General features: G+C 36.2%; 1 protein-coding gene across 1 annotated transcript in view; it reads left to right on the top strand.

Annotated features, from left to right (window-relative positions):
• The window catches only part of kpnb3 (karyopherin (importin) beta 3), a 28458-nt gene that overhangs the window by 7816 nt on the left and 7462 nt on the right, over positions 1-13180 (top strand). The window contains exons 7-22 of the mRNA XM_084101857.1: positions 1283-1405; positions 1681-1801; positions 3171-3258; positions 3462-3568; positions 3646-3770; positions 3867-3956; positions 6013-6186; positions 6603-6821; positions 7880-7963; positions 8050-8182; positions 8303-8424; positions 10197-10293; positions 10922-11094; positions 11222-11333; positions 12221-12276; positions 12366-12488. Coding sequence (XP_083957983.1) covers positions 1283-1405; positions 1681-1801; positions 3171-3258; positions 3462-3568; positions 3646-3770; positions 3867-3956; positions 6013-6186; positions 6603-6821; positions 7880-7963; positions 8050-8182; positions 8303-8424; positions 10197-10293; positions 10922-11094; positions 11222-11333; positions 12221-12276; positions 12366-12488 — 1947 coding nt within the window. The remainder of the gene's footprint in view (positions 1-1282; positions 1406-1680; positions 1802-3170; positions 3259-3461; positions 3569-3645; positions 3771-3866; positions 3957-6012; positions 6187-6602; positions 6822-7879; positions 7964-8049; positions 8183-8302; positions 8425-10196; positions 10294-10921; positions 11095-11221; positions 11334-12220; positions 12277-12365; positions 12489-13180) is intronic.

The following is a 13180-nucleotide window of genomic DNA, read 5'->3' as shown; positions in this document are numbered from 1 at the left end:
CGCACCTCAAACACTGCAGAATATGGGCTTTGTCACATTTGATGTTTTATTGCTCTGAAGGTTGCTTGTTAGTTCCTGCTTTTGAATGCGTCATTTTGCCAAGTTTAAACTGGAGGGCCAAATATGTACATATGAACACTCGTCTAGTCACCATTGCTTAATTTAATGCACCCTTTTATTAATCTTCATTGTTTGCGTTGATGCTTTCCATTTAAATCAGAGCAAAAAAACAAGGACTGCCTGATGTGTGAAAAGATGCTCAGGACATTTGATTTTAGTCAAATGATAGTCAAATTTTTGTCATTAGTAATCGATCGAAATTAATGCTCAATCTCGATTATCGAATCAAAAAATTGAATCGTCGATGCTGCCACGCCCCATATGTCACATCACCTCGGCTTGCCTGTAATAGGTAAAACTCCTTTTCTCGAGAATATTGAAGCCTTTATTTTAAAACGCATTGCAGCTGCACAGCGAGAGCATCATAGCTCGTCTGAGTATCGTCACAGCAACTACACACACACACACACACACACACAGCCTATTTCTGCATAATATAGTGCATAATATGTAGCCTTCAGTAATGCTTTTCATTGATGTTATGGCAGTCCACATTGCTGACTTGTGCTTGACTTTACGGTCGTCCTAATGTCTGTTTAGTTGTCCGTGGATTTGCCTATATTTGGCGTTGAAAACGGATCAACGCCAAATATAGGCAATTTACTAACGATTCAATGAACACTTAGCCTATGTCTCAAAAATCGAACAGGATTTATTTTTCACAAAAGTGACAGCCCTATACGAGAGGACACCAAAGTTGCAATATGTAACATTTGTTCTGCAAAAATCTCAAATTGTGGATTTTTTTTTTTTGCACAACTTTTAAAAAACTATTTTATTTGATGGAACATAAAACTTGAAGAATAATAATGTATATTTATTGTTAAAAATATTTTATGTTTTGTTATGTAACTGTTAATAAAATTTGATTATATTGTGATTTTTTTTTTTTCATTTCAGATCCATTAAATTCAAGCAGTATATATACGTTTTTAAAAGAAGCCATTTTCGGCTTCAGTTTCGGTTTTCGGCCAAGAGCATCCTAAAGTTTCGGTTTCGGCCCAGAATTTTCATTTCGGTGCATCACTAGTGAAAATGACACTCACCTTTTCTTTTTCTTTTTTTTTATAGTTGGGTTGATAATCTACGTTATCTAAACCACTAGAAAAAAATCCCTAGTGTTGATGAAGTGCACTAAAAGAATCTTTCTTTCCCTAATCAGGCGGTGAATGAATCCTGTTATGCTGGTGACGACTCCGTGCTGAAGTCATTGGTGGAAATTGCAGACACGGCCCCCAAATACTTGAGACCAAACCTGGAAGCCACTCTCCAACTGAGCCTAAAGGTAAACGGTTATATTTAAAGGTTTTATATTTTCTTTTATTATGAATGTGTGTAGATGTGCCTGGTGGTTCCTTGAGACGGCTCGTCTGTGCCGATTCTTGAGGTTTTATTTGACAGGCACATATTTATCTCTGCGATTTAATGCTTGGAAGTTGCCAGTTTCATGCACCTTCCATAGCCCGGTTGCAGAAACAAGTTTTCATCAGCAAATGTTTATTCTAAACGGCCTCAATGCCTTTTAGAAATGCAGAATGTTGATTTTTCTCCTCTTAACAGCTGTGTGCGGACACCAACCTCACAAACATGCAGCGTCAGCTGGCTCTGGAAGTCATTGTCACACTCTCTGAAACCGCTGCTGCCATGCTGAGAAAACACACCAACATCGTCGCTCAGAGCGGTAAGAGAGCGAGACGTTTAACACTTCCTATGTTAGTGCTAAATGCCTCAGTCGAAGCTACTGAAACTCGTCAGCTACAATCTGTGTGCTCTTCCATGCAAATTAACCTGTAGCGTTTTCACTTCCTCACACTGAACACACAAGTACTTGTTTTGCTAACTTATCTTAGTAGCTTGATAGTTTTAACAGTGAATTAAAGCGTTTTTCGCAAGTCTGGCTAAACTCATGTATTGCATGTAGTAATTTTGCAAAAGTGCTTTGTTAAAGGGTTTGTTACCCAAAAAATGTCATCAATTACTCGGGGGGAGCAAATGGGATGGATGGATGGTTTTTTAGTGTATTTAAATGTGTTAATGTTTTTTTTAGTGTATTTAAATGTGTTAATGGTTTTTTAGTGTATTTAAATGTGTTAATGGTTTTTTAGTGTATTTAAATGTGTTAATGGTTTTTAGTGTATTTAAATGTGTTAATGGTTTTTAGTGTATTTAAATGTGTTAATGGTTTTTTAGTGTATTTAAATGTGTTAATGGTTTTTTAGTGTATTTAAATGTGTTAATGGTTATGGTAAATAAAATGTTAGTTATTAGTAATGGTTTTAAAATGTATAAATGTATTGATTTGATTTACAACTACTGTAGTATTAATTTATTTAATGATTATAGTAGTAAAATTACTATTACATGTGGTTTTTTTATTACTATTAATGGTTATAAAAATGTGTGATTATTTACAGCTACTGTAGTATTTAACAATTGTAGTAAAAATATATATTTAAATGACAATTTTATTATTAATTGTATAAATATATTGATTTGACTTAATAATAATAATAATAATAATAATAATAATAATAGTAATTTTATGATGGTTGTAACAAATATCAATTTAAACTATTAATTTTATTATTATTGATAGTAAAAAATACCAATTTAAGTTATTACAACTTAATTACGAATGATTACTGTATTACTATTATGAATGCTTAAAATATAGTAGAAAAAAATACTGCATTTCAAAAACTGCAGAGCTGTTGTGACTTCAGACGAATGAAGTCTCGTTAGCAATGCAAATTAGTGACGACCTAGCACTGCTAATTTGCTTGCAGGCGTGTAATGCTCGATGTTGAGTGCCGCTAGCATGACGTCTGCGTTGAGTGCCGCTAGCATGACGTCTGCGTTGAGTGCCGCTAGCATGACGTCTGCGTTGAGTGCCGCTAGCATGACGTCTGCGTTGAGTGCCGCTAGCATGACGTCTGCGTTGAGTGCCGCTAGCATGACGTCTGCGTTGAGTGCCGCTAGCATGACGTCTGCGTTGAGTGCCGCTAGCATGTCGTCTGCTGTGAAGTTCAACAGTCTTGTGAATGTTTCAGTTCCTCAGATGTTGAGTATGATGGTGGATCTGGAGGAGGATGAGGATTGGGCCATGGCAGATGAACTAGAAGATGATGATTTTGACAGGTAAGAATGTTTGCATCATAAAAGAAACGGTATATTTAACACTGTACACCACTGGGAAAAATGTGCATACTAGTAATTTCCCATTACTTGTGAAGCTCGCTAGGATTTGATCTCTGAGCGTGGCGTTATTGCTTTGAAATGCCTGTCAAAGCTTATTTGTTAGTGATTCTGTGTCTTCATAAATGTTATCTTCTGGTGTTCAGTAATGCCGTGGCGGGTGAGAGCGCTCTGGACAGGATTGCCTGTGGACTCGGAGGAAAGATCGTCCTTCCCATGATCAAACAGCACATCATGCAGATGCTGCAGAACCGTGAGTAGATGCATTTGATTGAACAGAAATCGTAATATTTCTATAAATGCACTCATGTAAACGGTCTTGTTTCGCAGCGGACTGGAAGTACAGGCACGCTGGTCTGATGGCGCTGTCTGCTATCGGCGAGGGATGTCACCAACAGATGGAGGCCATTCTGAGTGAGATCGTCAGCTTCGTTTTGCTCTTCTGTCAGGATCCTGTAAGAACTCTTTTATGGCCCATAAATCACCACTTGATTTGCGTATGAACAAGCAAAGTACAGACGCTAAACGTAGCCTCATTCCAAACCTCTCAGCACCCCAGGGTTCGCTACGCTGCCTGCAACGCTATTGGACAGATGGCCACAGACTTCGCCCCCACCTTCCAGAAGAAATTCCACGACAAGGTATTGCCTTTTTTATTTTATTTATTTTTTTATGTGTTCTTGTATTTTAAATGTTTTTTTGCTTCACAGTGAACACAAGGTATTTCTTTAACAATGTTCATGTTCTTTTCCATATAATTAATTGGGAAAGGAAAAAGTAAACTCTTCCAACTCTTCCAAAGCAGTTTGATGGCTTTAAAGGGATGGTTCACCCACAAAAATCTAAATTGTCTAATTGCTCACCCTCATGTTGTTCAAAACATGTTTTTTAAAGTAAAACTAATCCACATGAATTGGTTTAGTTTACATTTTCTGAAGAGACTTTATGATGAAAAGATTGAATTTAGGCTTTTATTAACAAACCTTAATCAACTCGCACATCAGTTGTGGTAAAGACATCAAACACATCATGTTTGCTTGAGCTGTGAGAACCAATGAGGTTCATTCTCTTGTTACGCAGCACGTTTGAGCTTCTGCAAGAGGTTTGTTTTTGCACGTCGAACAGGTTCGGTTGAGCTTCTGTTTGTTCGCTGATCAATGTTTGTGAATAAAAGCCTAAATTAAATCTGTTCATCATATAAAGTGACTTAAATTTGCAAGGCTTAAACTTTCGTGACGATGCACAATTCACTATTCAGTTCTGTTACATGTATGTATACAGTACCAGTCAAAAGTTTGGAAACATTACAATTTTAATGTTTTTGAAAGAAGTCTCTTATGCTCATCAAGCCTGCAGTTAAAAAAAACAAAAACAAACAAAAAAACAGTAATATTATGAAATATTACAATTTAAAATAATGGTTCTCTTTTTTAATATATTTTAAAATGTAATTTATTTTTGTGATGCAAAGCTGAATTTTCATCAGCAAGTACTCCAGTCTTTGGTGTCTAATGATCCTTCAGAAATCATTCTAATATGATGATTTATGATCAATGTTGGAAACAGTTGTGCTGCTTAATATTTTTTTTATAACCTGAGATACTTTTTTCAGGATTATTTGATGAATAAAAAGTTAAAAAGAACTGTATTTATTTAGAATAGAAATCTTTTGTAACAATATACACTACCGTTCAAAAGTTTGGGAACAATAACAATTTTCTTTTTTAAGAAATTAGTACTTTAATTCAACAAGAATGCGTTAAATTGATAAAAGGTGATGGTAACGATTTATATTGTTAGAAATGTTTTTATTTTGAATAAATGCTGTTTTTATGAATAAATGCTGTTAACGTTTTACTCATCAATGAATCCTGAAAAAAGTATTCCAAAAAAATATATTAAACAGCAAAACTGTTTCCATCATTGATAATAACTGAGTATCAAATCATCATATTAGAATGATTTCTGAAGGATCATAAGACACCAAAGACTGGAGTACTTGCTGATGAAAATTCAGCTTTGCATCACAAAAATAAATTACATTTTAAAATATATTAAAAAAGAGAACCATTATTTTAAATTGTAATAATATTTCATAATATTACTGTTTTTTTTGTTTTGTTTGTTTTTTTAACTGCAGGCTTGATGAGCATAAAATATTGTTTTATTTAAATTAATAAAACATGTTTGAATTTTAAAAACTTACTACTAAACACAATAGTAGTTTTCTTTTATTATTGGTTATAAAATATAGCATTATAGCTTTTTATTACAACTTCTGTTATTGATATTATTGATTTTATTAAATATTTATAACATTTTATTTATGAAAGGAAGTACTGAACTTTTGTTCCTTTCAGTGGCTATACTGAATTAATTGACGACAGCCCTGTTTGAGAACTATCCCTTTAAAGGGGTCGTCGGATGCCCATTTTCCACAAGTTGCTGTGATTCTTTAGGGTCTTCATGTAAAGTTTGAAACACACTTTGGTTAAAATTCCTCAATAGTTGTGTAAAACACCCTTCTTACCTCCTCAAAAACAGCTGTTCACAGCGACCCATCTCATTAAATGATAATGAGCAACTGCTCAACTGGTTGTCCACACACTGCAAAGACACGTATGCAAACCCCATATAAAAGTGAATTTTGCATCCAATTTGTGTTTCTCATTGCGGTCTCATTTGTCCCTGGTGCAGGTGATCTCAGCGCTCCTGCAGACCATGGAGGATCAGTCGAACCCTCGGGTCCAGGCCCACGCAGCTGCCGCCCTCATCAACTTCACCGAGGACTGTCCCAAAACACTCCTCATCCCCTATCTGGACAGCCTCGTCCAGCACCTGCACGTCATCATGGTCGCCAAACTCCAGGAGGTGCTCTTATCCCTTTCAGTTTCAGTTATTGGATTGGTTAAAGGGAGTTTGAATCCCAAGCTGCTCCTTTAATGAGTTTAACTCTCCTGTTGTCCTGTGGAAACTGCAGCTTCACAGTCACATCTGTTTTCCCTTCTGTTAGGTGCACAAAGCTAACGCGGTGAGATTTAGTAGATCTGGGTCGGGCTCAGTTCAACTTCAATTCAAAAATGAATGTGGTTTCATTTTAGTTAAGTTTCTTGAATTGAAATTCAGCTGAACCTCACTTCAGATGTTAGGAGGTGTTGAGTTGTGTGATCACAAATGGTTTGACCGTGTGTGAGATCTTCTCCTGCATGCAGTTTGATGCGGTTTCACACTGAATCAGGGATATGTTGGTGACTTCCTTCCCTAATGTTGGTTTTTTATTCTTCCAGCTGATCCAGAAAGGCACTAAACTGGTTCTGGAGCAGGTTGTGACGTCCATCGCGTCGGTGGCTGATACCGCAGAGGAGAAGTTCGTGCCGTACTACGACCTGTTCATGCCCTCGCTCAAACACATCGTGGAGAACGCCGTTCAGAAGGAGCTCCGGCTGCTCCGGGGAAAGACCATCGAGTGCATCAGCCTGATCGGCCTGGCTGTGGGCAAAGACAAGGTGTGTGTGTGTGTGTGTGTGTGTGTGTGGCTTTAGGGGCACGGATCAGGAAAAAATAAATATTTTAAAGTTAATAAAATAAAATGGACCATTAGAAAGTTATTTATTTAAATTAAAGTAAATCAACTAAATATGAGTGATTTAAAATTACTACTTTTATTTTGATTTATTATTTTGGCTGTAATACTTCTACCACTTTGAGGAACTTGTTTTATTCTGTTCATGTTTTTGAAAAGGTTTTTAACCAAGTAAATCCAAATTTAGTTTTTTAGAAAAAACTAAAGAGGTTTAGGATTCAATTTTTATTTTTAAACAACTAAACTCTGGCTATGAACGAAGCAGAAGAAGCTGGCATGGTATTAAAGGAAAGAAAGATAAATATTTGATTTGAACAATTTATGAATATAGCTGGCATGGCGTTCAACTATAAACAAACAATTAATACATTTTTATTTGACTTGTTTTTACCTTATTTAATTTGTGTATTATGATTTTTTTTTAAATATATTTGATGTGTTTGAATATTTAAGTTTGTTAAATTTTATCCTTTTATATAAATTTTTTTACTTGATCATGTTTTATTATCAGTATTTGATTTTAATTAATTTTATTTTCTTTGATCTAATTTACTTATTTCATCTTACTTTCTTTTTCTTTATTGTATGTGGTGATCTCTATTTATCAGTATTTATTTTAGTTGATCTATTTTATTAAAATATTTCATGTAAATTCTACCTATTTTAAATGTAAACAAATAGAAATCACAAATAAAATATAAACTTAAAATAAATAAAATTCGTTTAATTTAAAAAACTAAATTATTTTAATTTTATACTTTTGGTGATAATTTTAGTATCTTTATTTTTTTTTTGTGCAAAATATAAATGAATGCATTTATTTGAATGTAACTTTGGCAAGTGAATACATCTCATTTAATCCCAGTTGCTTATGCCAGCAACTACTTTTGAATGGAAGAATTGTGCTGTGTGTGTTTGCTTCTGAACAGTACGTTTGATTTGTGTCCATGCAACCCTTTTGTTTTATGCTCGCTCCTGTAGTTCATGCCGGATGCTTCAGCGGTGATGCAGCTCCTCCTGAAGACACAAACTGACTTCAATGACCTAGAGGATGATGACCCACAGGTCAGCAAAACCGAGCAAATCATGCATCCTGATTCCAAAACTAGTGTTTCTCTTATTGTGTTATTGAGCTCTTCTTGCGCTTCCAGATCTCCTACATGATCTCGGCATGGGCGCGCATGTGTAAGATCCTGGGGAAGGAGTTCCAGCAGTACCTGCCTGTGGTGATGGGTCCGCTGATGAAGACGGCCTCCATCAAACCTGAAGTGGCTCTCCTCGACAGTAAGAGTTCTGTTCCTAGTGCATATTCACACTCTCACTTGTGGTGTTATTGTAATAGTGTTAGCTTAGTAATGGATTGAACTGGGTGTTAGTAACTCCCTTTTCCTCTGGCTCTCTCAGCTCAGGACATGGAGAACATGTCAGAAGATGATGGGTGGGAGTTTGTGAATCTTGGAGACCAGCAGAGTTTTGGCATCAAGACCGCAGGACTGGAGGAGAAAGCCACGGCGTGCCAGATGCTGGTGAGACGGAGAACCACTCAGACATGCAGTTTAACCAACAAAAACAAACTCTTATAGTCAAACTCTTAAGATGCTTTGAGTGGCTTAGGCGTTTCAGAAACTGAACAGCTTCACAATAAAGAAAATAACACTTAATTTTGCAAAGGTCTTTAATTATGAAATGAATAGTTTCAACTCTGAATCCACTCTAAAAAGACTCCGCTCAATTTAGTTAAACGTTCATTCATTTCAGTTCAGTAACAGTGTGAATGTTGCAAAGTTCAATAGTTAAGCAAACTCAACTATAAAGAAGCTTTTCTACAGAAGATAGTGTCATTCAGCTTAAGTCAGTTCAATTATGATGAATTTGATTCGGCTATAAAGCAGTTGTTTTCCAGAGTCTTGCTAATGTAAACCAATACATTTCCTTATTTTATTCATTTGAATACAATGATGCGTTAAATTCATCTGAATTTATTACTTTTAATAAAATGATGCATGAAAAATGCACTTGCATGGCTAGTACAATTCTGTAAATGTTCTCGGTTCATGCTTGCGTTCTTGGCAAAAGTCAATTTTGTTTGGCTGTTTTATTCTGATTCTGGTTGCACTTAATTTTAAAGCGTACCTAAATATATAATTGCACTGTAACACGGATGGAGTAATAATAAACCACATGTACTTATTATAGTGTTAGGATTAAGATTAGGGTGTTTTAGGGTTAGTTTCATGTATGCGGATTTTATAGTAATACTATAGTAACTACGTGTAACAGGACACTGTAATATAGTGTTACCCAGATTCCTTGTTCCGGACTCGATTCTTTCCTTTTATTTTCAATTCTTTTTATTAGGTAAAGAACACGTAGTCCGAGCGGCGCTCAAGTTTCCGTTATGTGCTTTCACCATGTAACGCTGAATCATGGTTTATATGATTTTTTTTAAATTTATTTTAGATGTTTTAGACATGTAGAACACATCCGCATCTGTGCATCAATGTGTGTATTGTGTGCTTTGAGTGCAAACCTTTAATGTAGGAAACTTGTCCACTATAGGCTACTCAGTATTTATCAGTAGTTTACATTTTTGGACAAGTTCGACATGCAGGACCACAGAATGAAACGGTGACGACAAACACCATTGAAAGGTAATAATTAGCTTTATGCCGTTCCCATGTGTTATTAATTGAATGTTTCAGCATGACATAACACAGTTAGACATCATTCTAGGTGAAGCATTACATAATGGAGTAACCGAACTAAACTGTTAGTGGAAATGAATCGGGCTTCCAATCACTAATAGCGAGGGAGAGAATGAATGATTGGCTCTGAAATTTATAAAAGGCTCTTACAGAGGAGTCGATTCCCCTTGATTCAAATCTTTAGAATCGACTCTCGATTCCCAATGCCTCAGAATTGAGGAATTGATTCTTTTTGGAATCGATTCCCAAAGCCTCAGAATTGAGGAATTGATTCTTTTTGGAATCGATTCTCAAAGCCTCAGAATTGAGGAATTGATTCTTTTTGGAATCGATTCCCAAAGCCTCAGAATTGAGGAATTGATTCTTTTTGGAATCGATTCCCAAAGCCTCAGAATTGAGGAATTGATTCTTTTTGGAATCGATTCTCAAAGCCTCAGAATTGAGGAATTGATTCTTTTTGGAATCGATTCCCAAAGCCTCAGAATCGAGCAATTGATTCTTTTTGGAATCGATTCCCAAAGCCTCATGTTATAGTGAAAATATTCCTTTGAATTACTTGAAAGATTGAATTTCTCCTGTCTGTTCTTCCTCAGGTGTGTTATGCTAAAGAGCTGAAGGAAGGTTTCGTCGAATATACGGAGCAAGTCGTCAAGCTGATGGTCCCTCTGCTCAAGTTCTACTTTCATGATGATATCCTTCATGAGACTAAAATTACTCGTCTTCAACACATTTTGCAGTTTAATGGTCATCCAATGCTGAAATCTAGATTTTTACTATGCTTTTAGATGGTATAAAATGCAGTTTAGCATTAACAAATAAGAAATGCACAATTTTACATCTGATTTACACTGATTCACTTCCAAAAATCTAAACTGGAAATGTTAATAAAAAATTACTTGAAGTTTCACAACTGATAATCGCAAATATCGGCTGATTAATTGGTTTTAATTGCAGTAAATTTATAATTTCTAACTTTCCCCACCAGTGCTAAAAGTTGCCAGCGCATATTGTCATTCACAACTTTGAATAAATCATGTTTTTGTCAAAGACTTCATCCCGATTTGATTCAGAATGATCAAAACATAGATTGAGTCCATCAACACCCCCAAAGCTTCAGTTGTTTTCTCTTCATATGTTCGACATTTCATTCTGTATATCAGGCAATTGATTCATATGCCATTTAATGTTTTATCACGCAAGTCTTATGTGATGCTCCTGCTTTACACAGATCTCGTTTGCTTGTTTTTGGATCTGGAGTTGCTTGTATGATTTCAGAAGTATGTTGAGACTCTGTTAGCGTCCTTAACTCAGTCTTGACGTGTGCGAGTGGCGGCCGCCGAGTCCATGCCTCTTCTGCTGGAGTGCGCTCGCGTCAGAGGCCCAGAATACCTCACTCAGATGTGGCACTTCATGTGTGACGCCCTCATCAAAGCCATCGGCACCGAACCCGACTCGGACGTGCTGTCAGAAATCATGCACTCGTTTGCTAAGGTGATTTGAGTCCTTGAGGTGCTTGAGTCCTCCAGAACTGTTCAGTGGGGTTCTGGACTGTAAAAATAGAAAATGCTAATTGTTTGGTGTTTCTGTGCGTTATTCTAATTAATGTCATCACTCTTAGTGTGTCGAGCTGATGGGAGACGGGTGCCTGAACAACGAACACTTTGAGGAGCTGGGAGGCATTTTGAAAGGCAAACTAGAGGAGCATTTTAAAAACCAGGAGGTCAGACAAGGTGAGTCGCACAGGAATTACTCTTATACTCACCAAGGCTGATTATTTGATAAATACAGAGAAAATGGTTATTTATGTTGTAATTTTTGCAATTTTTTAAAGTGAATATTTTGTAAAATGTAGTTTATTCCATTTAAAAATTGCAGCTTTTTTTTAAAGACAACTGAACCCTATAGCAATTTTGCTAATTTGATTCATTTTAAACTTGTTCACATTTTCCTAAAACAAAAGATTTATTCTCCTTTTAAAGGCAGGATCAAACTTTTTTTTTTTTTTTTTTATCAGCCTATTGCAATCTTTAATTACTCAAATTTGTGAGTTTTAATTAGTCGTTGCACACATCCCTAGTGCTTTCACAGACTTTCATTAACGTTTAAATGGAAACTTTGCGACCGACTAGTCTTCGAAGTCGACCATCAGCAGGAATATCGTTTAGGCAACTAGTCTCGCACATCCTTAAAGCACGTCATATGTGACCCTGGACTACAAAACCAGTCACATGGGTCAATTTGAATTTGCTGCTTTCCATTGATGTATGGTTTGTTAGGATAGGACAATATTTGGCTGAGATAAAGCTATTTGAACATCTGGAATCTGAGGGTGCAAAAAAAATCGAAACATTGAGAGAATCTCCTTTAAAGTTCATTTCTGTTCGCGATTGTGATATTTTATGTATATATGGTAGGAAATTTACTAAATATCTTCATGGATCATGATCTTTACTTGATATCCTAATGATTTTTGGCATGAAAGGAAACTCGATAATTTTGACCCATACAATGTATAGTTATACAAATATACCTGTGCGACTTGTGACTGGTTTTGTGATCCAGGGTCACATATTTCTAAAAACAATTTGTTTACACTGCTTGTATCTTTTCTCTGCAGCCAAACGACAAGATGAAGACTATGACGAGCAGGTTGAGGAGACGTTACAAGATGAGGTGAGCTGCTCGTCTAACAGATGCTGAATGTTTGCTTGCCCTCGTTTTAAAGCTCCTCTTGATCTCCATGTTTCTCACGTGCGTTTCAGGACGAGAATGACGTTTACATCTTGACCAAGGTGTCGGACATCCTGCACTCGATCTTCAGCAGCTACAGAGAGAAGGTTCTGCCGTGGTTCGAGCAGCTGCTGCAGCTCATAGTCAATCTGATCGTGAGTGAAGTTCAGTCTTCAGGAGTGTGTTTCCCGTACAACCGTGTAACTCTGCTTCTCTTCTATAGTATGATGCATCTTTGAAGAAATCAACTAGCTAGTCACGACTGTTTCCGAAACCGTATTGTCGCAAATTGGTCGATCAACCACGTTGGTTAATGTCACGCAGGTTGTGGAGAGATAACTACTTTTAATGAATCTGTTTGAGATCAAATTAATGCTAGTTTTTGATATAAATTACAGACAAGGCATCTGAGGACTATTTCTCATTTTTCTCAGTTATTTTGCTTTATTTCCAGATTCAATCATAGGCTCGTTCTTGCATAGTAGAGCACGTTCACACATGCACACTCTTCAGAAACGGTGCTTTACATCTCTTGACCAACTCAGACGTAAATGACATTTGAATGCATTCTAAATAAAAGATTTACGTACGGGTGCTTAATCCTTGAAAATGCTTGAATTTTGATGCGTTTTCAAGGTTTGAAAAGTGCTTAAATTTTGGATAAAATGCTTGAAATTGTAACTATTTCTTTCACAACAAATACCTATCTGAATAGTTCATTTATTAAATGGAGAAATAAAATGGGGCCCTTCAGATACAGAGCGGTTTGCTCTACGTTACACTGGACAGAGCAAAAGTAGGCAGAGTTTTCATTTTGATTTCCGCACTTGTTTGGATGCCCTGTTTT

The sequence above is a fragment of the Abramis brama genome (genome assembly GCF_963993115.1).
Source record: "Abramis brama genome assembly, chromosome: 2".
In the NCBI taxonomy this organism is placed as follows: domain Eukaryota; kingdom Metazoa; phylum Chordata; class Actinopteri; order Cypriniformes; family Leuciscidae; genus Abramis; species Abramis brama.
The sequence above is the reverse complement of the archived record's forward strand: the minus strand, read 5'-3'. Positions and strand labels throughout refer to the sequence as shown.